Source organism: Amia ocellicauda, chromosome 10, assembly GCF_036373705.1.
Source record: "Amia ocellicauda isolate fAmiCal2 chromosome 10, fAmiCal2.hap1, whole genome shotgun sequence".
Classification (NCBI taxonomy): domain Eukaryota; kingdom Metazoa; phylum Chordata; class Actinopteri; order Amiiformes; family Amiidae; genus Amia; species Amia ocellicauda.
The window spans coordinates 31,985,294-32,013,250 of NC_089859.1; the positions used below are offsets into that span (position 1 = coordinate 31,985,294).

At 35.8% G+C, this 27,957-nt stretch overlaps 1 protein-coding gene across 2 annotated transcripts in view; it reads right to left on the reverse strand.

The window, feature by feature from the left end:
• Positions 1 to 16,741: 16,741 nt before the first annotated feature.
• Positions 16,742 to 27,957, reverse strand: part of emc2 (ER membrane protein complex subunit 2) — a 37,897-nt gene continuing 26,681 nt past the window's right edge. For both annotated transcript variants that reach the window (XM_066715960.1, XM_066715961.1), the window contains exons 10-11: positions 27,288 to 27,392; positions 16,742 to 17,933 (exon numbers count right to left, since the gene is read on the reverse strand). In XM_066715960.1, the coding sequence (XP_066572057.1) occupies positions 17,847 to 17,933; positions 27,288 to 27,392 (192 nt within the window). In that variant the 3' untranslated portion in view covers positions 16,742 to 17,846. The remainder of the gene's footprint in view (positions 17,934 to 27,287; positions 27,393 to 27,957) is intronic.

Genomic DNA, 27,957 nt, shown 5'->3' on the forward strand with positions numbered 1-27,957 from the left:
GTAAAGAGGGGTCAAAGCATGAAGTAGAACTGTATGGGTCTACTATGATAATTTAGTGTTATATCTATACGTAATGATTGTGTAATTTTGATTCAGGGCCATAGGTAATGATGCAAGAATGACAGTGTTGGAAATCCATGTCAGACTAAACAGTTGCCCTTACCACATCGGGGGCCATCCAGTTCTTGACCAAATACTGACAAATGTGATGATGAAGCAGAGGCCCATAGATGCCCACATACTGACAGCTCTGATGGATCGTGGGAGTTGTCCTGGAAATCTGCAAAGTCTATAATACATCAGTACAACCACAAAATTGCTTTGCCAGTGCTATTATTCTTAATAATTCTGTACTGAAAAAAGTGCCATCTCAGCTTCAAGCCCAGTAGTGCTGTAACCATTTCATTTAAAAAGCAGAGCGAATGGGCAAGATCATGTCACCAGAGGACACACTGTGACCACTTCCAGAGACCAACCCTTGCCACGGACACAGGTTAAGCTTGGCAACTACAGACAGCTTGAATGGTGACATGTTTCTTGCGACAGCGAAGACCTTCCCATGCTTTGGATCTCAGTTCCAATGTATATCTAAGAGGCACGCTCTGACAGTCTCCTTGACTCAACTTTACTCCAATGCTTGTAAAAACGGCAGACAGGAATGGCTTAGGAACCAATTAGGAGCAGGCAGACACACCTGACTAAGATTGCTTACATCTAGCAAGGAACTTATATACTATAAAAATTAGTATTTCACCCCATTTTCTTCTAGATCTCCAATGGTAAATTCTATTTATTATATAAATACATTCAATTGTTGAGCCTTCTAAATGTAAAATGTGGCACAAAGGTATGATTTAGAGAATGCATTCATTCATCTCAATGATTGATAGCTGTCCCCCAGTTTGAGTTTTGTTTGTTTTGTGTCTGTGCATGTGTATGTGTACATCCTCCCCTCTACCTTTTCAACAGTGTACACCGAAGAGTTACAGCAACCTACCTTGGCTCTATGGATGGAAATGCAAAACACAGAGTCAATGACGATCCATAGCATTAACAGAAGAGTAGTGGTATTAAAGGCAGAATTACTGCAGTTCAAACCAACAGCACAGGAGGTTGCTGTTGCTTGACGTGCTAAGGAAACCCCAGCTAAACTGAGGTCCACCCAGCCTTTGGAGAACTTAGCCAATCATGCAGTGTCCCTTAAGGAATTGTCACAGCTATGGATTCAGACCAGCCTGAATTCCAACTAAAAACATGTGGATTATAGAGCCCCACATTTGTACCACTGGCAGGCTTTTCCCAGTTCCCAGTTTCCTGCTCTAAATACTCATTTCAGCATAGAAACAGAAATAGAAACATTCCCAACTGCAATCCCCCCCCAGCCCCCCTCCCAAAACAACATAGAGATACATAAAAACAAGACGCACATAAATCTACATGTTTGATGTCATATTGAAAACCTTGTGAATCAGACACAATTTTTTACAATTAAACTAACATGTTTAACTTGAGAGCAATACATTTCACAGTCACAAATAAAACACTGCTGAATACCAGCCATGTCAACTGGCAACAAAGGAAACAAAATGTAAAAAAAAATGATACTAAAGAACTGACTTGAAACTATTGCTCCCTCTGATGTGTAACAGCATATGCAAGTAATCAAGCACATTTCAAATTCTGTGTTTAGGGAAGTGTATACAAATGTTTACATATTTTTAAATGCCTATAATTGTGTTTTGAAATACAAGACATTGTTTTCAATACTTTTTCATACTACTTGTAAGCCATGCTTTATCCAACTTGGTAGCCCTTATTTAAATTAAGCTTCTTTGGACCATGCAAAATTTGATACTTTTAAGGATAATAGAATCCTTTCCTAGAGTAACATCTCTATCTAACATCTTTCTGTGGTGACATCTCCATTCCAGAAGATGTGCCGAACGCACTAGCTCCATATAGAAAATTGTTTAATTCATGACATTTTATCTGTAGGCAGTGTTATAATATTACTCATAAATATGACATTACTACACTGGATTTTAATTTTGTATGACTCACATGGATTTATTTGTATCATATTTTCTACTTAAAGGATAGCTTAAAGGGTCACAAATATTGCAAAGTAATAAGCATAATAGGATGTTCCACATGGCTTTGTCTAGTGTAATTACACACCATATTGCATAAAATCACATAAAATATGACGTCCAATATCTGTGATTGACATTAGGAAAATTAATAAAGCCTTAGTTTAATTTTGTAAAAACAATATGATTAGTAACAGAATGGAAAAAAAAATGTAATTCTTCCAAAATGTATTGTAAATGTAATCAAATCATGCCTAATTTACATAATCTGTGAGGAATTTAATGCAAATATATCTTATGAGCACTATAATATCCACTGTATTATTTTACGAACAGCCATCAACCTTATGTGACCATTACAGGAAATGCTGTACGCACAATTTAGAGCATACTTATGGCAGATGGTGGTGAATACTTGGAATTCACATGCAATCGTCACTAATTACATATATATATATATATATATATATATATATATATATATGATCAATGCATACCAGTACTCAAGAAATGGATCCGAGAACAAACAAATATATGTGACTTCAAAATGTCACATTGCAATGTAAAATGGCAAATTTCATGTAAAAATTTTAAAATTGCAATATAAAGTGCTTTTTCCTTAGGACAATATTTACATTCAATACCTTCAGTGTTGTATTCCTGTGCTACTGATTTTTAATAAGCAGATTCAATATACAGTGATTCATTCTGGATACCATGTGGCACACAAACATGTCTCCTTTGCAAGTCTGTTGTTCTGCATGTAGAATAGAGAGTCATCCTGACAGGAATGCAAATTTAGTTCAGCATTGCTCCTAATTTGCCTCTTGACCTGTGCTTCCTTCCCAGTTCTGTGGTGCAGAAAAGTTACGCTCCATTTACATCACACATTTGTTTACAACTCTACTCCATCCCTTACTCATCTTGCGGCCCACACTATTTCACTCTCCTCCATCCTAATTTCTCTGGAACATTTTGGAAAAGCTGACCACCCCATCCAGCTTTCTTTTCACATTGCTTTGCTCTCTTCAGACCTATCTGACTGCTCTTGTAGTGTGACTTTGTCCTGCCACCCAACCTATCTATAGGTGTTCGTCAACGGTGAGCGCTAGGGATGCTTCTTCACTCTCTACTCTCTCTGACTTCTCTTGTGACTACAGGATGATAACTTTTCCTTACTAACATCTAACTCCATCAGCCATCAAAGCCTAGATACGCCCACGTCACCTACAAATACATCAATTTTTCTTCCTCCCTCTCTGCTGACTTTTCTTTCTAAATGTATCAGACAAATAGGTATTTTGTATTATTAAAAGCAATCCAAGCTATATCCAAATATAAAAACTTTTAAATAACTGTATAAATGATTTTGTTTTAGCAGAATTAATGAGTAGACGATATTCTCTCCTAAATTACATTACAATACATAAACACACACACACATTTCAGAAGATAAAACCAGTCTTGTTCCTGTTTATAAAACAATATCATACAAGGACAAAGAGGACAATACCATAGACAGCACCTCATCAGAATTTGTGCTCTTTGTATGTGTATTAATGCTATACTACACTTTGATGAAAACAAAATATTCCCATCAAATGTAAAATTACATTTCTCAGAAACCTGCTTCAAAAATAAAATCTGTTTCCTGTTTATCTACCTTGAAAAACTAATTTTAAATTACCTGACTGGTAACCGGAAAAGAAAGCTTAGCAACAAAATGTCTTAAACCATTATGTATTTGATTCTAACATGTGTAACACAGTTAAACCGGGAAAATAAAAAATATATAAATGAAAGGGTGAAATAACATTTTGCCAGGCTCTCTTCCAGTTTTCCATTTACTGCCTGTTGCGTCCCAATACATTTCCACAACTCTTAAATTCCAGGCCAGGAAATGTGTGAGTTGTCACAACAGACAAAACTTTGATTGAGACAATAATCTAGACTGAGTGGAAAAATTGGCTATTACCCTGGCATGTGGCAAAAGTTCTTCTGAGAATTCTTTCCATTTTTAGGTGGTGTGCTTGACCACTGTCAAAATACCATCTTCTTCTGCCCAACTGTCAAAAACTTGGGCGTTACTTTTGATTTAGAACTCTTTTTTCAATGATGTGTATTATACGTACCATCAACGCTTAACATAAAACTTATGATATGTCATAAGATATGTCACATTTCTCAGGGAGATACTCAGATACTCAGAGCACACATTTATCATGTCAAGAATGAATTAATACAAGATCGTTTTTTTATGAACTTGTTTGTTATCAAAACTCTCACCAAGACTACATCATCTGAACACATCACCGCTGCCTTGAAGTCTTTTCATTGCCCCCCTGTGATGTTTCCTATTAACTGTAAAATCCTTCTGTTAGTTTATAAATCTTTACAAGGTCTGGCCCCTTTGGTGTCAGTTCCTTTTATTCCTAAGTGTACTGTTTGTTCACCTAGTGCAGGAATGCAAAAGGTTCTTGGAGTTCACTTTAAATCATTCAGTTCTAGAGCCTCCTGCTGCTATGTCCTTATCTTACAGCGTCCCTCATGCAAAGTCAAACTCTTCATTCTCCGGGCTGCTGAAAAAGCCAACATTTTCTGAATCAGATGTTCTTATGAGGGATCTTTTCTTTCTAGTGTATCTGATGTGCTTTGTTTCCATCCCACAGTTTAGAAAGGACCTAATGAAAAGTATTTTTGAGATACTTCACAATCAAATTGTGTCACTGAATACATCTTAACTCTTAACACTCACCTCCATTTTCACCTGGTTGGTTAGATGTTTAATATGGACATTATAAGGAGTACAGGTATGTGACACCTATCAAATTAAATTAGACAACCGGTACTATAATATTATGCTTTGTTGATCATGATTACATTTTACATTACAAGTTTTTTCACAAAAACAAAATGTGCTTTTTGACCTTTTTCCTCCATTAAAGTCTATGGGAAATCTTTTGCATTTAAAAAGTGAAGTTGCAAATGTATCTTCTTAGATGGCTTCATACGTCCTCTATTTTTCTACTGTAAAGTAAAATTGCATTCTAAATGTGACAGACAACCCCACAGAGAAGTAAGCAATTACCAGGGCACTCAAAAGCTAGCCTTTGTCTTTCACCTGCCAAGAAGTAAAAATGAAAATCTGATGGGGATAATTCTTAATATTTAATAAGAGGAGTTGCTTCTAATTGGAGTGAGGTTGTTAGTGGAGTTCCACAGGGATCAGTATTATGGCCTGTGCTTTTTATAATCTGTATTAATGATCTGGACTCTGGGATAGTTAGCAAACTTGTCAAATTTGGTGGCTCAGCAAATACAATCTCGGCAGCACAGGCTATGCAAAGGGACATAGATAATATTCAGTTGGCAGATGAAATTCAAGTGCAAGGTATTACATGCAGGTAACAAAAATGTCCACTATAATTACACTATGGGAGGAATAGAACTAGATGAAGTAACGCATGAGAAAGACCTAGGAGTCTATGTGGACTCGTCACGTTCTTCATCCAAACAATGTGGGGAAGCAATAAAAAAGGCAAACAGAATGTTAGGGTATATTGTCAAAAGTGTAGAATTGAGAACAAGGGCAGTGATGTTCAGACTGTACAATGCACTAGTTAGAGCTCATCTGGATACTGTGTACAGTTCTGGGCTCCACATTTCAAGAAAGATATTGCTGCTCTAGAGGCAGTTCAGAGGAGAGCAACCAGACTTATTCCAGGTCTGAAGGGAAAGTCCTACTGAGAGACTGAGGGAACTGAACCTTTTCACCCTGGAAAAGAGGAGACTACCTGGGGACTTGATTCCAGTCTTCAAAAGCATGAAAGGCATCGACCACATCAAAGCGGAGGAGCTTTTCCAGATCAGCAGGGACACACGGACATGGACATGGGCATTCAAGACAGAAAACAGGACACAGAGTGCTGTTATAATCTGGAAAAAACTCCCCAGCGATGTGGTTGAAGCCTGGATAGACTGGATATGATCCTTGGATCATTTAGTTATTAATGGACACGATGGGTCGAAAGGCCTCCTCTCGTTTGCAAACTTTCTTATGTATTAATGTTCTAAAACAAACGTATTTAGTGTATTTGTATTCAATGCTTCAGCCACTTTGTTACCGGTATGCTGTAACAGCTTACTTTCAATTTACTGTACTTAATGTTGTTGTTATTGTTGTCAACATTTTGGGTGCTATTGAAGTAGAGCTGCAACATTACATATTTGTATAGACGTTGGTGTTGAGCAGAGAAAAGAATGCCCAGTTTATTAGTTCATTAACGTATTGTAACGCTCTCTGCTGGTGGAACAGAATGCCAGTGGCTGCATCTACATATTTCTGGGAAATTGTGCGCAAAAGGTAGCAGTCAGTGACAACTGCACCTAGTCTGTTTAAAGACTGGTAAGAGCAGTGCCAGTTTCAGTGTTCTTTTGTCTGAGAACATCATATTTTAAACAAAATATAGAAAAACAGAATTCTCTCAAACTCTCTGCCGAACTGAAAATTCTGTGTTTTTCCGCAAAAAACAGATTACTAGGAACTCTGGTCATAACCGACAGTTAACAAGTTAATATGAAGTGGAAGCAAGGCATTAAAGATACAAATTTCCAAAAGGGGGTCTTTACACTAATCAAGAAGTCAAGTGCTCTTCTAAGGACCAGCTATTACGACCTTATTTACCTGTGTTCAGAAAGGCAGACATTAAAAAGCTAAATAGCCATGTTTTCCCTGTCACAAATGGATTTTGATTGAAAAAATGTATAGCATGTCTGGTAGTACCTTCCAATTATCTAATTTTCGAAAATGATTTAATTAGATCTGCACTCATTTACACTGCCTTAAAATTACAAATCACAGACAGCATAAAACGGTACCATATGTAGTGGATCCATAGTTTCTCTTTACTTTGTATTCAGTGACTTTCCCTGAAAAACCATACCGTAGTGTAAATAATTCTTAAGGTTAATTTGATTAGAAGTAATGAATTAATTTGTTATGTTATCATGAGCAGGGAATGGGAACAACTTATGTCAAATTTTCCTCTTGGTCGCTCTATTTAAAAGATGTTGTTATAGAATAAATTAAGATAACTGGGGGTGGATTGAACGATGCCCTTATTTACGTGTTCTTCCATCCGCCTTCTCCTTTTCCAGTTCAGAAATCTTCAAGCAACTGTTTACAGTTAATCAGGCATACAAAGAAGTGAAATAATCAGCTGAGGAACGTCTGAGTGTTTGAACTCTTAAATACAAAGTAAGAAAGAAAAGTGAAACTCAGAATAAACACATATGGTTGATTTCATTCTACTGGGACTGATTTAAGTCAGGGGGGCTAAAATCCTCTTACCGTCATTATGATTCAGAGAGGTTTACCTCCATTTTCAAACACCAAGTCAACATACAAGAGGATGAAATTGAAAACAAATGCATTTTCTACTCAGTGTTTCCAGGAGAATCCCTTAAATATATAACATATGTATAAAAATAGGTTTCAGACAACAGTTAAGAAGGATACAGTAAATGATTGACTGGGAGTGACAATTTTGCACTGTTCCACATATCCAGTTCACTTTAGGTAAAACTACAACAAAGCAGATGTTGTAATTAAACTAGACTAGACATCAAATTATATTTTTCCTTGTTTAAAAATAAACCAATTATGTTTTTACTATTGATGATTATAGACACTTGCATGGAAAATGGTCACTGTTTTTATTTTTATTTGGTTGAGTAAAAGTGTTGCATTTGAAGTTCTGTACTTTATTGGATTATTTTTAGTGACTGCGAAAAAATAAAAAAATAAAAACTTTTTCTTTCAATGGGGGTGATCCAGGAACAGCAACCTACAAACTATATTTAAAGGAAACCCAACATGCCTTTATGTATATTACCAGTGGTGAGAGAACAACTTTTAAATTCCCTAACAAAATGCTTTATTCATAAAGCAATGGGATTCACCACAAAAAGGATTGGCAGTTTACAATTCAATTTCATGGAATTAAGTTCACGGAAGTATTTGTTCGCTTGTTAAATGTTTAGAACATTACCTTCCCACACCTGCCTCAGCAAGCAGTAGAAATGATAAAATTATGGCTCTTACAGTCTCCTCAGCTCTTGTGACAGTATTAATGGTTCATTCAATACTACCTACATGCGTTTTTGCCTTTCTGTAGGGGGTTTCCAAAAGGCACTATGTATTATATAGACTTCACATAACTTCTATCACTTATTGTATTTGTTTTCAAATGGAATGTGTGTGTTTTTGTTTTTTTGTTTGTTTGTTTTGTGTGTGTGTGAACATCAGTGAAAAAAATTATCTGTGACATTGAGTTTTAGAACATAAGACGACTTTACTTTGCTTGATCAGGGGAACCACAAGGTATCATCACCTGAATTGTTGGATTGGTTTGGAGAAGAACAATAATATAAACTTACAGCTCAGGAATTTGAATGTAACCTAATCTGTAATCTGTAACCTAATGTGATCATTATAATTTATTAGGCGGACACCTTTTACCAGGAGACTCACATTCAGCAAAACATCTGTACTATAAGTTCACAGGAAACTGAAACAAAGTGTTGCAATGCAAACATATAGGGGAGGGTGGCTTGAAGGAAAAAGCATAGCACAATACATGGCAACTGTGGTTAATGAGGTGCAGAATTATATATATATATATATATATATATATATATACAGTGAGGGAAAAAAGTATTTGATCCCCTGCTGATTTTGTATGTTTGCCCACTGACAAAGAAATGATCAGTCTATAATTTTAATGGTATATTTAATGGTATAATTTGTATGTTAATGAGGGAAATAAGTATTTGATCCCCTATCAATCAGCAAGATTTCTGGCTCCCAGGTGTCTTTTATACAGGTAAGATACACTCTTTTAAAAGTAGTGCTCCTAATCTCAGCTCGTTACCTGTATAAAAGACACCTGTCCACAGAAGCAATCAATCAATCAGATTCCAAACTCTCCACCATGGCCAAGACCAAAGAGCTGTCCAAGGATGTCAGGGACAAGATTGTAGACCTACACAAGGCTGGAATGGGCTACAAGACCATCGCCAAGCAGCTTGGTGAGAAGGTGACAACAGTTGGTGCGATTATTCGCAAATGGAAGAAACACAAAATAACTGTCAGTCTCCCTCGGTCTGGGGCTCCATGCAAGATCTCACCTCGTGGAGTTTCAATGATCATGAGAACGGTGAGGAATAATCCCAGAACTACACGGGAGGATCTTGTTAATGATCTCAAGGCAGCTGGGACCATAGTCACCAAGAAAACAATTGGTAACACACCACGCCATGAAGGACTGAAATCCTGCAGCGCCCGCAAGGTCCCCCTGCTCAAGAAAGCACATGTACAGGTCCGTCTGAAGTTTGCCAATGAACATCTGAATGATTCAGAGGAGAACTGGGTGAAAGTGTTGTGGTCAGATGAGACCAAAATTGAGCTCTTTGGCATCAACTCAACTCACCATGTTTGGAGTAGGAGGAATGACCCCAAGAACACCATCCCCACCGTCAAACATGGAGGTGGAAACATTATGCTTTGGGGGTGTTTTTCTGCTAAGGGGACAGGACAACTGCACCGCATCAAAGGGACGATGGACGGGGCCATGTACTGTCAAATCTTGGGTGAGAACCTCCTTCCCTCAGCCAGGGCATTGAAAATGGGTCGTGGATGGGTATTCCAGCATGACAATGACCCAAAACACACAGCCAAGGCAACAAAGGAGTGGCTCAAGAAGAAGCACATTAAGGTCCTGGAGTGGCCTAGCCAGTCTCCAGACCTTAATCCCATAGAAAATCTGTGGAGGGAGCTGAAGGTTCGAGTTGCCAAACGTCAGCCTCAAAACCTTAATGACTTGGAGAGGATCTGCAAAGAGGAGTGGGACAAAATCCCTCCCGAGATGTGTGCAAACCTGGTGGCCAACTACAAGAAACATCTGACCTCTGTGATTGCCAACAAGGGTTTTGCCACCACGTACTAAGTCGAAGGGGTCAAATACTTATTTCCCTCATTAACATGCAAATCAATTTATAACTTTTTTGAAATGCAATTTTCTGGATTTTTTTGTTGTTATTCTCTCTCACTGTTAAAATACACCTACCATTAAAATTATAGACTGATCATTTCTTTGTCAGTGGGCAAACTTACAAAATCAGCAGGGGAACAAATACTTTTTTCCCTCACTGTACATACAGTGGCTCTCAAAAGTATTCACCCCCCTTGGACTTTTCCACATGTCATTGTGTTACAACATGAAATCAGAATGGATTTAATCAGATTACTTATGCATTTAATTATTTTCTGTTCTGTATTTGTAATTAATTTAGAACAATTGGCTATATTTATATTATTTATTTATATTTTTCACATTATGGACATTTTCTGTGTTGATCAGTGGCAAAAACTCCTGATTAAATCCATTCTGATATCATGTTGTAACACAATGAAATGTGGAAAAGTCCAAGGGGGGTGAATACTTTTGAGAGCCGCTATATATATATATATATATATATATATATATATATATATATATATATATATATATATATATATATCATAACTTGATAATATAACTTAATTCATAACTACAATCACACATAATGAAAAGAAAAAGGCACACAAGTTAAAGTGGTTTACATTTCAGAGATGGGTGAAAATAGTAAGCATACCACTGTGTCAAAACAAAAAGAACGCTAACAAAGACCTTGTTGATATTCAGCATTGTTGGCTGTTGAATTATTTTGAAAAATTACAGGCTTGGAAAAAAAGGCATCATGTGAGTCCTGAAAAGTACATTTTTTAAATTAGACCTAAACTTTGTGAAGCCCTGCACGATTAAAGAACAAATAGAAAAAAATTCATAGAAATTCCATTTGAACAAAGATCATTGTTGCTAGCCTGCCACCCTGATTTGAACCTGGCACAGCTTCAAAATTTCTTTATTTGTCATAGACTGGCAACATTATTACTGAAAGAATAACAACTGTCTGTAGACTGAAAAGTGAACCCAATCGCAGTGCCTGCTAGAGTAAACACAAATAAGAAGCAAACAATGACAAATATAAGACAACTGTCTCTCAGTATTCTGAAACCTGAATGCCATTCATAAATCCTCTGAGATGTGTGGGAGGCTAGCGACGTCGTGATGGAAGCAGCCCTGGTATAAAATATCCTTTGTGGTTGCCAATAGTGCTCACCCAGGAAGCTCAATCAGTAGCCAATCTCTATTCTTTTTGTAATTAGGTCTTAGGCCTTGTGTGGGGTATGCCACATGCCTCCTGGCCGCGAAGATGATCTGCAAAGATTTGTGGTCTCTGAAAACTAGGCTACAAAAACAACCAGCTCTTGAAGTTGGTAGCGTGCTTTTCATCCTGACTTGTTTCCCCTATAATTTGACACATGCCGTATTCAGACTGAAGAGGCAGACAGGATGCTGCTACACTGACAGACATGTTGCCAAAGTTGCTGCACAAAGCGCAAAGTCCTCACTGACATTTTTTTTTCGTTTCTTGCAACCAGAGCTGTATGAATCAAGGCTGGGGAACTGAACACATTCTGTTTAATTCCCCTAGGGACAGGCTCTGTTCAAAGTAATTAACAATTTCCTGAAACTGGTTGGTGAATTTCAAGCCGTCAAACCCCAAAACCTACGGACTGCGAATGCACTTGTGTAGTGACAGCAGTGGCGTGTCTCCCCAACAAAAATAGTTTTGTATGACTTTGCTGTGTGTGTTCCGTCTCTGGTGTGTTATTGTTGGTTTAGCCTCAAGAACGGTCTATTCCCCCTTACAGAAAAGATCTTGGAGTGTGTTAAATGCCAGGGAATGAGTTTTGGAAGAATGTCAGGATTGCACAAATGGCAGCGCACAACCATTCATTACCAGTCATCTGACTCCTGGCTTCAACAGTGAATCTGCATGTTTTAATTCCTATTTAATTTTAGTCATTCCATGCCATGGTATGAAGTTTTCATTTCAGATTATTTCTTGCTCATCTACCAAATGTACTTCAATTTTGTAAAAACATTCCACAGGGATGTCATCATTACGGTAGCTAACCTTTAATGACATTACAATTAAAAACAAAAGAAGAATGAGCATGTGACCTATGAATAATATTGTGTATTATCTACTAGAAAGTCGCTGTGTGGATATTAACCTTCTCCTACTCATGCCGTATTTCTGCGCATGTATGACAAATCAAGGGGACACAAGAAAAGAAAAGTCTTGGTGTCTTACATGAATGATTTTTGTGTTGTGAATACGTAACAGTTACCAAAGACTGTGGGACTGGAACCAGATTAGGCAAGTCCAAATTCTTGATCATTTAAAATCATGGATTGTAAACCAGAAAGTTCTCATCTAACTGGTACACTATGGGTTTCTTGCACCAATTCTTTGTTCTCGATTCTTCCTGAACTTTCCTTGACCTACAACCAATGCTCTACTAATCCTCTTTCCGTTACTCCGTGTTTTGAACTGCTGCCTAAAACTGTCCCATAAGCTCTGTCTTTAGCTGTGGAAAGATCGAAATTCCACTTCTAGGTGTCAGGTGTTGTTTGAGTAATCCGTCATGAATCTGAGTGTTGCATCCCCCATTCCCAGAAGGGAGTGGGCCAGTATTGGTTGTAATAAAAACACCATTTCAGTCACTTCATCACTTAACAAGTTCTTGACTCGACAGTGAGGATTTAGTACTTCAGACCTTATTTATCATTTGGGGATGCTTCACACCCACGGTTGCCCATCAGTTTTAAGCAGACACGGACAGATTACTCCAGACAGTTAGACTTTCACCCTGGGAACCTTTCTGTGAAATAGTCTTAACTACGCTAGCTCAGGGATCCATCGTGGGATCCTTCCACTAAAGGAATCATGGAACCGTTTCTATTGCTAGCATGTAATGTAATTGATTAAATTGTGATTTTTAAGACTGGGACTGCCATTCATATATGTGTATTCATTATTAGCAGGTTCCTTTCAGTATATATCACCAAAATAAGACTCTTGTATAATTTATCGAGTTACATTGGGATTTTGATTATGCTTTCTACATACAAACCATCATTTCTGATGGCTGAAAAATAGCATCATAGAAAGGTAGTTTCACCACCACCCATAAAATATAATTTACTACAAAAACAAATATTTAATTAACAAGTTTGAGCTCAATCTTGAGATTTAGTGCCAGCTCTTGAACTATTACAGTTTCTTCTGGCTTCACCTCACCTCACTTGACCCTCAAAGAAGCATAACCTGGTTATGTACAGTAATCTATTACATATGATCTAGATCTATCTACTTGGTTGTTTCAAGCCCTTTTAATATTATCATATTTTTTTTCATCACTTTTCTCAATTAAGTGATTCCTCACAACCAACTTGTAAAATTTAATTCCAATTACAGACATGCCTCAGCAAAAGATTGTATTTAAAAACATCAACATTTACTCCGCAGAGCAGTTTAGAAAATTGCTACGTGCTTCAATCGACATCTTCTTCCTTGTATGGTAACTCAACAATCTATAAATGTTTGCAACAGAGGGGGGAAAAACATCTTAACCTTTTCGGTTCATTAACAATTTGACAATTATATTTATTCTGCATTGTTTAAAATAGTTTTGCTTCAAGGATCTTAATGTGCATTTCATGATCAAAGCTTTCAGCAATATTTGTGGGTGCTTAATTGGATTCCTTAGCTCATCTAAAGTCTAACGATAATTTGTTAATGTATTTTTTTCCTGAACTCCAACTTTTATTGTCTTTATACTTCCCGCAATTATCCATCAGCATCATCCCTTTCACTTCACCTTACTCTTCTTAAGAAATTAACTTATTTTAAATTAAAATTAACTGCTTATCACTATCATGTACCATACTGCTGCTATGGGTGAAATCAATTTAATTGGATACTCTCTGGTAGTGAAATTCTGTTATAAGCCCTTTCTATTAATTATATAATGGAGACCATCTTTTGATAAGTGTAATAGAGAAGCATGTATGATGATGCAAACACAAATGTGGATATTATGAATGAAAATTAACATAAATGGACTGTTACATAAATCTTGCATAGTGTCCTCACTACAAAAGTAGTACAAAACTATTGTGTTAATATATTCTAAACTCTGCAGCTGATGGAGGGGCTTTGAATAAGTTCTTATCATATTATATTTGAAATGCAATCATAAATCCTGCCAACACATTTTATTGTACAATCCATAAAACTTGAGACATTCTTTTAAAAAAAGCTTAATATTAAACAATAATGTACAAAGTGTCAACTATAATGCATTCATTGTAATTTGTTAGATTTTAAAGACCTAGGTTAATTCATGCATGATCTTGGAGAGGTGGGTAATATATTGTATTACATATTACATAAATGTTCTTTCCATTCATGGTAATAATGTGAAACCAATCTTTTAATACATTACTCAACTATATAAACAACTGTATTAGAAACATTTACACATCAAAATAACCTTCACCACAGAGTGATTTTCCAAACCTTTGCATCTTAGTGGATTTTAAAAAGGTATACATTGAATTTTAAGTTGCTGACCACCTACTGAAACTGTGCAGATGCTAATTCTCCAAAGAAGCTAACTTCAAGATAATCTCTTTGGGTGGAAGGGTTTACAGGCAGGACTAATAAGTAATCCACATAACATTATGTTAAAAAGTGGGCAATAGTTTAAGGCAAAATTGTATATTTTCTTCTCTCTTTTGTGGCTTCAGACAACTGTTATTTATATTGTAACTACTTCACAAAAAGTGAGCACTACTGCCAAGGTCGGTATAGAATTTGTTTTCATACCTTCCTTTGAGCTCTAGTTGAATCTACAAAATCCTAAAATGCTCCTTGCACAATAAAAATAAACACAGCAAAAATGGGTGTTCAAGTTTATTATTTATTTTTAAGAAGGTCCAAGTTTACTGACACAAAAGATAGAACTTTTGCAGCATCTCCTAAATGATGGTAGCATTCTTCGAGAATCTATTCTCTTTTCTTCAGTTGACATAGAACCAACCTTAGCATAGTCTGGTGTGCAAAAAGTCCAGAAATGGGCCCGGCTCAGCCACTTCGGCAGTGGAAATGCGGCTTGTGGAAATTTCAGCCAAGGTATTAATATAATAATGCATTGCTGGCTAGTGGGACATGCATTTATCTTCATCTGTACAACAATATCTGATCTTAGAAAATTACTGTTAAGCAAACCTAGAAAACAAAGGCATAGTTTGTACATTCATTATCAAAATTGCTCCGGCTTTCCTGTTCTTTCAGAAATTATTATGGATGGCTTTATTAATGTATGTAGTTATTTAGCAACCCTAGACATTTGAGGCTATTAGTATGCTGGCATTTCATATACCTTTCCCTTTTAAAAGGCCATAGATCAGTCACATACAGAATATGTTTATCTAAACCCATTGTGGATCCTATAAAATAGAGCAATTGTTGTATACAATAAATTACATCATATAGATAATAAATAAACAAACATATATTACTACATTAAGATCTATTTGTCATGTTATTGGGAGACCTTAAAATATATTGGAGTAGTAAATGTAGACCCTTTTCATTTTCTGCTGGTTGGTCTATCCCTGTCAACATAGATGGTACTGTTATTAACGAAGACCAACTCTAAAATCTTTAAGCAATTAAATCAGCTCAGTGTCTTTCATTGCAAGACTTCTACCACAGATGTCCGGTCTACTATACACCTTTTCATGGAATTTCACTGCATTTAAATGAAACACTACCAACTATTTTGCAGAGTTTTTCCCTTGTTCAGAAGAGATGCTTTTAAAAATGTAATTTGCACTTTCTATGAAAAAGTTTAGCTTTACTAGAATTCAGCTAATTTAATAGGTACAACACGAGGTCTCAACTAATGAAACCTAGAACAGCTTTTGGATTCCTAATAGCCGTGAAAAAAAAAAATTCAACAGATGCAAAAATACAGAAAAAGAACTGCACATCAATGCACAGGTGTCTGCAGATCTGGCCACAATTTTGTGCTAATGATTTTCACACCAGAACAATATTTTTGTTAGGTTCTGCAAAGTGAAAATATCGTCTGTCAGTTTCATACATTCAGCAGAAAGACTTGAAAATGGTCAAAAACCACAATCAATGTTTTGCCTTAGTCAAACTTTTCCCAGCACACCCTTTGTTTAACATACTGTTGCCAATCGGTACCTCCTATGACAGTTTTACAAGGCATTCACTGATGTGGGTACACTCTGTAACCCAAACACATAAGCAGTTAGACAAAAGTCCTACCTATGAACTACAGATGGCACTATTGTATTAGGTTGTAACTCAAAGTAACCAATTTAAAGTGGTGAACCATTAAAACATCAAAGCCATACATATTTTTTAATCAGTTTCTACAAGCATAAAACAAACTCTACAAATTAAGCAATTACAAAGGTCTGACTGAAAAGCCAAAAATGTCATTGACTACCCAGTCAAGTTTCCTTGGTATTGCTTCAGAATAATTAAAATTTGGTGGTTCTCACTTAACCACTATGTCAGTCCATTCACAGATCTCTCATTTCTTTCTTGATTTATACCAGTTTGTCATTCAAAAACAAATAAAGATATGCCTACTAAAATTCTCATTAACACAGCCGTTAAAATGGTTTTCCTTTATTTTCAGCTCATTAAAACAAATCACATTCTTTCCAAAAGTTGTTCAAGGAACTGCCAATGAGGTTTGCAAGAATGTTGCCTGAAATTAGCAAACAAAACCAATGGCACAAACATCTGATCCTATATGGGTGGATGAGAATTGAACAATGAGACGTAACGCAGTAAAGAACCAATCGTTTCTTTTAGGGGAACCCTTTTTGTTTTTCATTTTAAATGTTACCAGATTTTAAAAATTGATGTTGCGCTTTTAATTACTGGCAATGTGCAACACATTACTTACTAAACTCAAATTACAGACCTTTTCTTGTCCGTGTAAAATGAATTTGATACAATTTTTTTAATTGAAGGGTGTGACATACAGCTGTAAACTGTGTGAAGAGTACTTTAATATAGAGGCTGCAGTTTTAGGTTTTAATGAGAACCCACCTCCTCTCTAAATTGTTTAAGCAGAGTCTTGTTCTGTCCATATTGAGCAAACGAGTGGGAGACACATTATTGCATACACGGAAACAAATAAGGATATATTTATGATTGGCTGGGAGACTGAAAAAATCATTATTCAGATAAACCTGGAGTTTTCATTTATCATCAGCTTCTTCCACTGGAAAAGCTGAACTTGACATAGTAATGAGTGGAAAATAATGGACTTGTTGCTATTAAACAAAGACTGTAAAACTTTTAATAAGATGTAACAATATGGTAGGAGAGTACTGCAAACAATTTATGAAAAAAAAAAAAAAAATGGATGGTAACTACATGTGTGTATTATTTGTATTAATTTACTTACACATGGCTTAGTCCAGTCTAGAAAGGGCACCTAGGGGGCATCACTTAGTACAGCCTGGACATTTTACACAAACATTTCCAATTCCAGGTTTAGTTTTATAAATTTTATAAATTGTTTTCCCCGTTTTCCTTTTTTAATTTGTCATGAAGTTATTTATTTATGTAAAATTAAAACTGAGTGCCAGGTAGTAAAGTAAGAGAACAGTGAAAGTGTCCAATCCTGAATGGGGAGCGCTGAGGTGATGGGCTGAGTTTGCCGCATATGACCAGTCTGGCAGGTTTCTAGGACTGTGTAATCTGCATGGTTTCCAGCATCTCTTCCACCGCCTTTAGAGAACACTTGGTCTCCTTTGTTGCATGGCCTGCCAACTAAGAAAGGAGAAAAGAATTGAGAAACTTTAACTTTGCAAGGGTTGAGGGCTTCACACAGACTTGAAAGTGCAACTGACCTGATGGCATGTACTTGGGAAAATCGAATTAGTACCGCTGTGTGGAAAAATCAGTGCTTTGGATGTAGATTTGTAGGTATACAGTGCGCCATTGTGTGTACATTTCATGCCACTTAAGATATACTGAAACACTTGTTAGCACGATCATTCACTTCAGGGTTTCTAAAAATGTAAGCTCTGGGTTATGTTTAAAACCTAAAATCCCTCTTTATTAGAATTGTCTGGTTTGAATATTTATACAGTATATCATCAATTAAAATGAGTCTTGAAAAGCAATCAGAAGCACATTTGTTTTAGTTTATTAAAACACTGCACCCTTTGGATACTCCCTCTTTAAGTCCATTAGGCAGGGTACAAACTCCATTTTAGTTTTATACACAATGTGAACTGGGGGGTGATGGATGGAGGGAATGGATTCAGTGCTTTCTTCATCAGTTAAGGTGCAAGGTGTTTGATTTATCAATTGTCTTTAAAAGTGGAACTTGAGAAGAAACAAAACGCTGAAAATACTTGCAAAGACCAATTAAGTTGAGAGGTCCTTCAATGCTAATAATGCCTGCATCTTAATAATACATTTCCATTTACAATGTATCATTCCTCAATTAACATCTAGTGCGAGATGTTCTCCAGACCAGGGTTTGATGTTTTACTGCCACAGTTCAGAGGGCACAACTTCCTGCTCTGTCCCCAGTAACCTTCAATAAGAAAACAGCCTGCTTACAGCTAAATTGTCATAGCTATCCCAAGTCTTTAGACTCCAAGGGACAAGAACCTGGATTGCCTCCATTCTTTATACTGGCCTGAACCATACAGGTAATGGGCATGCTCTGAATGACAATGTGGTAGGAATATGCATGTGTATTAATTTTTTAAAGGTCTCTCTTTATATTTAAAAAAAAAAAAAAAAAAAAAAAAAAAAGTATGCTGTTACACAAATTTCAATTAGACTATAGAAAAATTGTAAAATGAGTCTGGTTATGCATTGACTAATTAAATGCGGTCCAATAAACTGGGTAAGTGAGCCCAGTCCAGATGAGTCACTGTCGAGTTGGCCCTGCACCACATGCTCTGGGCTCAGTCCCCATTGTTCCACTTTTGATCAATCTCTAGGGCTCACTTCTTCCCTGTGCTGAGGGTGAGTTATAGAGTGTGACGCACTTTAAACATGCCCAACAGCCAGGGTTCAATTAAAAACATCCATTTATAACGCACAAAAAAGGAATTCCCTCAGTCCTCTAAGTTATACAAGAAATGGTGCTGCAAGCTGTGAAAATGTGAATAAGTAGAAGTCGAAACAATTACATATAATTCTCTAGCCATGGTAGAATTTTGACTGCCTCCCATAAAAAGTAAATTGATTTTTTTTTTTTCTTCCAAGTATTTGGGTAAAGGGAGTTAGTAATAAGCTACCTCGAACCTGGCCAATTAAAAGTTCAGTTATGCTTTAAATAGGCACACTGAAATTAATTACACCATTCCGGATATCAAAATAACTGTATAACATAGGAAGTGAGGATACATTGAGACTATAATACTAAGCCATTTATTGGCATTTGCTCACATAACTTGACATTTGCACTCACTTTAGAAAACCTTAAAATTACAGATTCATTAGCTTCTCCTATGTCGCTCTGCTGTTTCTCTGTAATTCAGGATCCTTGGTTTCAGAAACGTTCAGGCATTTTACATAAGGGATTGATGTGCCTTATGAGGCCCCTAGACCGCAGTATGGAAACCCACACTTGAGAATAAAAGATCTCTATTTTTTGTTTTAATTGGCCAGGCCACTTTTTTATCCCCATGCATACAGCTGTATGTCTTGAAGATACAGAAGCTAACTTAACACAGCAAGTAAATACATTTATGATTACCCAGGGTATTAAACTCTTAACCTCATCTCCTATATTACAGAACCATGCAAACTGTGTAGACTTTTGGGTAAAGTACTTTGGCATTCTGTTTGAAGCTTCATGGTAGGTTTTCAAAATCTCCTTGACATTTATACATAAATGACTTATAAAAAGCAACACTGGAATTCTAAAATCATTTAAAGAGTTAAAGTTTCATGAAAAATGCATGGATATAAAAATAATAACAAATCAAATGAAACAGACACGGTATAATATATATTTGGGAGCTAAGGGAATGTCTTATGTATTTCGCTGACTCTAGTATGTACTGTGTTATTTTTATTATACAATGGTATCCCAGGTTGTCTTAAAGCTATAATTGCAATGAAATGTCTAACTTTTAAACATAGTCTATATGTTTTGGACATGACACAGGATCTGAAAAATGTACAGTTTGTTGTGCCTACAATAGGCTCTACTTTCCCAAAGGCAACATGAAGGTATAGGCAGCTGCCGCCAAAAGAAATCAAGAACTCTACTTTATCTACATAGTCAACAAAAAGCTACAACTTACCTTACCTTGGGACACACTATTACAATGTCTGCTGTATCAGGCAATCATAGTAAATATTTATGAAAGGTGGGAAGGAAGGCTTCTTGGTGTAAGAGGAATGTATGCTATACCATAGACCGCCATTAGGAGATGGTCCACTAATCAATTCCTATGGAGCTGGAAGCCACAACAAAACTAAAGAAATACGGTTACTGTTATGCACTACATATGGAATTACCTGTAAATTTGTATCTTTATTCTTGTATTTACATAGGTCTACTGGGTATTTATCCTTTGATATAATTTAGTTTTTTTTAAAGAGTGAGTACCCCAAGGTGGTAGTGCGAAACATTGAAATTTAACCAGGAATATATTTTGCCGCTGTATAAATGCTTCTATGTGCTTTAGGCTACAATGCAGATGCAGACTAAGAGGATGTGTAGTACTAACAACTCAATCATGAGACAAACAGTGTTATACAGTGAGCAATAATGCATAATTTAATATTTATGTCATCTTATGTGCCGTGTATATTCAAATAACATTTCTGTACAAATGTGTTCACGATTTGTACTCAGACAAATATTCAGTTTGTTTTAATAAGACGTCTGTCCTGCCAATGAACTATATCAAATCTGATAACATAAATGCAGAACTGAAGTATTTATATATTTTTATTTTACTGTCAAATTAATTTCCACCAGAATCTGGAATGAGCAATAATGAAATGCATATTATGGAAATTATGGTTGGCGAGAAACATCTAAAACAAAATGTAGGGTTTTTCACCCAGGCAATGCTTGTGAAAGACAGTTCATCACAAATGCCTACATAATATCACGCAGAAAAAGCATATCTGTTCATAATTCCCAGCATTTACTTATATTTCCTAAGTTGATTTACCAGACAAAACACAACATTCACCTTCTCTAGTTGTAGGCTATAGCACATATTCAATCACAGTTCACCAGGGCTTCATCCTGACTGGCTTTAGTATAAATGGGATACATAGATGCATACACACACTGTATATTTTCCTGCTGTTGCTATGGTTGAAAGTGTTTACATTGATGCATAATGAATAAATTTGTAGTGCTTTCATGAAAGTAAATGCTTGGCAGTATAATTAAAGTACGTGATTCATTCATGGCATTAAAGATGATGGTCACTGCATTGCTGTGACTAGCTCAGAGCACATTTATCATGGAATGAGCATGCAATTATTTAATATGCCCCAGGTAAGAAGGCCCATGTTATTTAAACCCTGTAATCTATCAATTGGTCTATCATAAAACCACTAAATGACTGAGAAATTAATCTACAAATCTTCACTTAACCAACTCACATCACAAGCAGAATGAAAATTGTAAGCATTTATTATTTGTGTGGAGAGCAACTACTGTGTTTCTTATTACAGTGGATTTGCTTGTATAATGCAAACCAGGCCAAAAGTAGAGATTAGGATCTACATACAGACAACTTACTCATGTACAAAATATACTTTTACTATACTATAGAAAGGTAACTTTATTTATTATTTAAAATGAATGCATTGTCAAATATATCCTTTCATTATTCAGAATGTAAACTTCTAGATAGAATGAAACAAGTATGTGCTCAATAAGGATTTCAACAGTAAATAAAAATACAAGTCAACTACTTTGTTTCATGAATCACAGATTTTCTGTTTCTATGCATTTCACAGATCCTAGTAAGATGGCAAAATAAATAGTTTAAAGACATCTGAAGCAGCCAGCTTGCAACATGTTGTATGCCAAATTATGTGAACAGGGCAGTATTTAATACATTGTATTACTTTTCTTCAATAGTGGAGTTTAATATTTTTTCTGATATTAGCTTTTTTTCACATTATATATATATATATATATATATATATATATATATATATATATATATATATAAAGTCTATTTGTTAAGTGTTTTCCATTAAAAGGAGATTCTAAATATGGGGACAGCAAAGGACCTGTAAAGAGTAATTTACTTGTCAGTGTTTCTTTGCATAATGCTTTGAATAAAAAGACAGACCTGTTGAAAACAAATTAAATTGTGCTTTAGGCAGTTGGGGGCATTAGTGACCAGCTACTATTAAACACTTGGAAAATATGTTTCCTGATCAGTCATGTCCTATGTATCATGTCAGCCAGTCACAACAGAGCTTATTGCACTGCCTGGGCATAATTAGCCAATAGATAGCCACGTTCTTGGTGAGCCTGGGAAATTTGAAATTGTACTCCACACCAATCGCCATTATAGCTGAACTTTTTTATATAAGAAAAAAAACATTTTACTTATTCATAAACTTAAACAATTCCTTCCCTCATTATATTGATAATCTACAGCTGAGCAAGCTACAGTAGGAACATTTGGTAAATTTAATTAGCAATATTTTTGGCATAGTTTGTGAAAAAATTTAAATCTTTATTTTCCTGCAAGGTTCAGTGTTGGCCATGTTTTGTTTTCCTTGGATTGGGGGCATTAGTGACCATGTCAGTAAAATCCAATAAATGCCATCATCTTTAACCATTAATCCCCCTTGCAATAAATATATTGTTACATTTCGTATTTGAACCACCTACATAACCAAAAATAAAAAATCCAATCATAATTTTGGCTCATCTGGGGCATTAATGACCCACAAATCATGGCCAATAATGACAACTCATCACAAAGTTCTAGTATGGAAGGAATACAATTGTACTTTCATATAGGCATTGTTTGCCATTTGCAGTAGCAAAGTTGTGTCTTATCATTGTTATTGTTTTGATGTTACAAAGAGGCCTACATTTGTATGATTTTTTTGTTAGTAATGGGTGGTCACTAAAGCACCATTGCCTGATCACTAACGCCCCTGGAGTCAGGGCATTAGTGATTTCTGAAAATGTTGAGATGATAATTAAACTACAGCAAATATCACGAATCACATTATCAACAGATAGTCATTGTGTTACGGAAATTTGAAATACAAAGTTCAATCTGCCACAACTAGGCAATAACTGTAAAATGTGCATTGTTCTGTATCAGCCAATTGCAGTCTTAAGTGTGTACATTTAATTGAAAATTATTAATAAATGTGTGATCTGTCATTAGATCTCTGATTTAATTGAGAAACCGACATGGATTAACAACACTAACTACAGTATTAAAAGGTAGGTTCAAGTAGAGAAAGCAAAAACAAATGCTGAATTCAAACTAAAGAAATTCAGACAAGCCTACTATAATGTAAGTATCCAGGATCCACTCAAAGACATACATGCATAAGACCATTTAGCACTGACCTGCATGCCTGTACCCTATCGTCAGCTGCACAATTTGTTTCAAAGACTTTCCCAAGCGGCTACAACCTTTGCCTGACCTCTGTACACCAACGCAACCACCCGTGTTCCTTGCTTAGAATATAGGCTACTTTTTCTCACAGTAAGGTATGATAACAACCAGGTAGTACACACAATAAAGTGAAGTTAATGTGAACATCAATCAAAGAACGCATCCCAAAGCGACAAGCAGTACTCTTTTCAAAATGTCTGCAGTGCTAACCACAGGCAAGAATGCCAAACCCTGTAATTTATAATTTTATTTTTAACCAGTAGGTATTATCTATCTACCTTTTCAGGCACACAGCATGTTCCCATAACAGCCTAGTGTGATTAACCCAAAAAAAGCAAACCGAAAACCCAACAACTTTTAAGCAGGAGAAGAGATTACTTATTACTTCCTTTCCCCAACTGATAAAGAGAGTTATGCCTGTGACTTGAAGGGAACAGAAGGGCTTTTCTTTTATGGCCCCTATTCCCAGGCACACAGAAATGGTCCTAATCAGATGCTTAGGGAGTTCCAATTCCTCAAGAATGAGCTTTGATGCAAAGAGAGCTTAAATTCCATTATGGTTCTTGGGAACCTCAAGATAAAAATCACTGAAGCTTGAAAATACAGAGGTCAGAAGTCCTTGCTTGACAGCTAAAAGTGAGAACTTACTTCTGAGATTTATCTTGAGAAATATTACACATTTAAGTGAGAACTTAAGGAAAAAAATAAAATATAAAAATAAACTCCATAGCTGAAGTCCACAGATTCAAAATTTTAAAATCAATAAAATAAACCCTGCAGGTTATTTGGTATTTGTTTACTTGTATCATTCATGGTATTATACACAAGACTACAAACTGCATTCAGTTTTGACAGAGGCAATTAATTGGTGTATTTCACCAACCTGTTAGAAGTGATCTGTATTTTGGTCATGTGACAGCTGTGACATATTAGGTGGAAAACAGACACAAACTCCATGCGTTCTATTATTATTGCTCTCTCCATACTGATATCCTTTACCAAAAGCTTAAGGAGTGAAATATCTTGGAGCTTAGAAAATGTGCCTTAATTCTGAAGGATGTATTGTTCAACTCTCTGCCAATTCCAACAGAAACCCTGCTTTATGACACCCATTAACCTGGTTTGTCAAAATGTCTGGATTCAAGATTCCCTTACTGAAGTCACATTTTCTTTTGGGATGCTCTTTTCTTCAGAATGTTGTAAACGTTCTGTGATGTTCAACATGGAGAATACAGTAAAAAGTGCCTCACATTCTGGGCAATAATATCAAATCAAAAACATGAACATGCACATCATTAAAACAAATCAAACTTTTACAAAAAGTGTACCATATCCCTACAGTCTTCACTTAGACAATCGTTCACCATTCCTTTGAAAACTGAAAATTCGGTTTGCTCCTCAGTAGCTCAACTGCTGTGAATCTTACTATGCACATTTCTTCTGTCTTGCCGCAGAATTAAAAAAAGGATTTAGAATCACATTTTTGCTCTATCACTATTTATTTTATATTCCAACCACTAATATTGTCATAATTAAAGCAGTATGTTTTTTTTTTCTGAAACAATGTATACAATTTCTATGCTCTTTCATAACTTTATATATCAAATCCACAAAATATGGGTTTATCCATTGTTGGTAAATATTTGAGAATACTGCAATCAAGTCTAAGTTTGCGGTATTTAACCCTTCAAATTATCCATTCAATATAAGATGGTAGAGCCCTTAATATTACCATTTTAAAAAAGAGAAAGAAAAACTTAAAATGATTGTTGTTTTGTTGCAGCTTTATTTATTTGGATACAGTGAGCTGTTCTCACATGAAGGCTACAATCTTTACAGAATACAACTACTGACTTTGTTTTGATCATTTCCAGGAGGGCAATGGTTGGAAAAAGTATGGTCAACTAAAAAGGCAAATCTGGCAAACAAAGTCCAATATAAACATTTGTTTTAGATCTCATTAAAACTGAGCGGGTAGGGTAAATTAAGTAAGAAGCGTGTCAGCCTTCAAATCACTGAACTTGAGATCAAACCCGTCCCATGTACAGATTCAGTAGAGTGTAGTAAGTGAGGACAGAGTAACGGAAACTGTTATCAGCCCCACATTTTGTTTGGCTTAAGCGCAAATTGGTATGCTTATGCAAAAAGCCAAAAGAGCTCACTGTGTGGCAAATTTCATCTGTTAAGCGTTTTGATGGTATGATAGAGTTCAGGACTGCACTTGCTGAGTAAGGAACCACTTATTACATATTTAACTGTAAATGCCTAAATAAGCAATGTATATTCAATACTAGTAGTTAGATTTCTATTAAATACAAATTTATGCTCAGTATGCCATAGCAACAGTGTAAACTAGTTTAGTGATACCATCTGATTATTGCTTCATTTTTTCCTCTTACTACAGCACTGCAGTGGTACAACTAAATACTTTCCTCTGAGGATTTAATCAGACTTTCTTTTCAATGATATGAATCATGATAAATGCATATCTAGAGTTACATAAAAACGTAGAAAACATCTGTGAAGCACAAGCTTTTCAAGAAGAATATCACAAGAACACAGATTTTTAGGGTCTGAATTCAAAAGATTATTTTTCATTTGCACAAGTGCTGCAATTATGTTTCATCATTTAAATATTTCGTTTTCCAACGGTCATGCCATTCCAACATAATTACTTTGATATGTAAATGTTACATTACCAGAGTTCAATAAAGTAAAGCTGCGTATTAGTTTTAAATGTGTGTAACATGGAATATCTGTGAAAGAGATTGGGCAGGCATCACACAGAGCTTATAAACTGTAAAGAAATAGCATTTTGACTATCTTACTTAGACACCTATAATTATTATTTTGAAATCTAAGAATTAAATATGGTTGAATTTAAATAAATAATGAATAATTATAAATAATTATATAATATAGCAAGATCAGGGCTAAGGCAGTAAATTACTGTTTGTGGAATACTTAACAGCTTCACAAGCTGAGAAAATAAATTAAACTAAAAAAAAAAAAAAAAGATAAAAAAAAAAAAACTCCCCAGTGGATGAACTTCTGCCTCATCAGTTTCTCTACAGTGATTATTAAAAACAGCATAACCATGTAAGTAAAGGAAATACTGGCATAAGATCCTGCATTCATGATAGTACTATAAAGATTTGGAAAGAGCAACACCAACAACGACATAGATGCAAGACTGCTTTGCACCAGACAGAATAGCCTAGGCCACTAATATTAATGTACATGCTGTAACTATTATTTAAAGTCCTTATTTCTGTTTTCACTCAAATCTCCACAGGCCAAATGGAAAATTATTTTTCCAGTTAAATAAATATGTTGAAATGCCATGAAATTGCTATGAATACTGAGTGTGATAAATTGACAAGTGTGAAGAAAAAAATGTTACTAATTAGTGACAGCTAACTAAAACCATCTTCAGGCCAAGGAACACAAAATATAGACACAGAGGTACCAAAAACGTTGACGATCTTTCCAGGGCAGCATTAGGAATATTCTCCAAAATACTCACCTGGTAAGCTCTATTGATCTGGCTAGCAGCCCAGGCGGCATACTTCACATTGTCCTTTTTCACTTTTGCACTCACTTTAGGACTAGCAGCAAGATGGCTTGCAGACTGCAGAAAGATGGGGATTGAGGGAGGTTTATTAAAATGGGTCAAAGTAAGTGGAAACATCTTGGGGAGGCCTTCATTGGATCAATACAGGCTGATGGTGATTATATAATATCTATACCTTTCTATATCTATATATACATACATACACAAACACCAATATACATGTAATCTCCTACCATGATGATTAAGAGAGAAAACCGTTGAAATGGAAACAAACATTACCTTAACTGTTAATTTAGAAACAACTTTTCTTTTTCTTTTACGACCAGCAATATGAATGTCACTGCTTGATATGCTTTAATTTATAAAATGCTATAGACACCAACTGCTGACAAGCTTGACAATTACTAGAAACGTGTGGTGAAGAGAGCAAAATGTGAATCATGCTCTCCACCCGCAGAAGAGCTACACTCACGACCACAAATCCTATGTCTTTAATATGTTATTGCCATCATCGCTGAAAAATAAACCCCACAAAGCTTAAATGGGCAGAGCATTAATTTTTTTTAGTATGATGATGAAATTTTAAATACAGTAGCGTGGCTCCCCCCCTACCCCGCCCAGA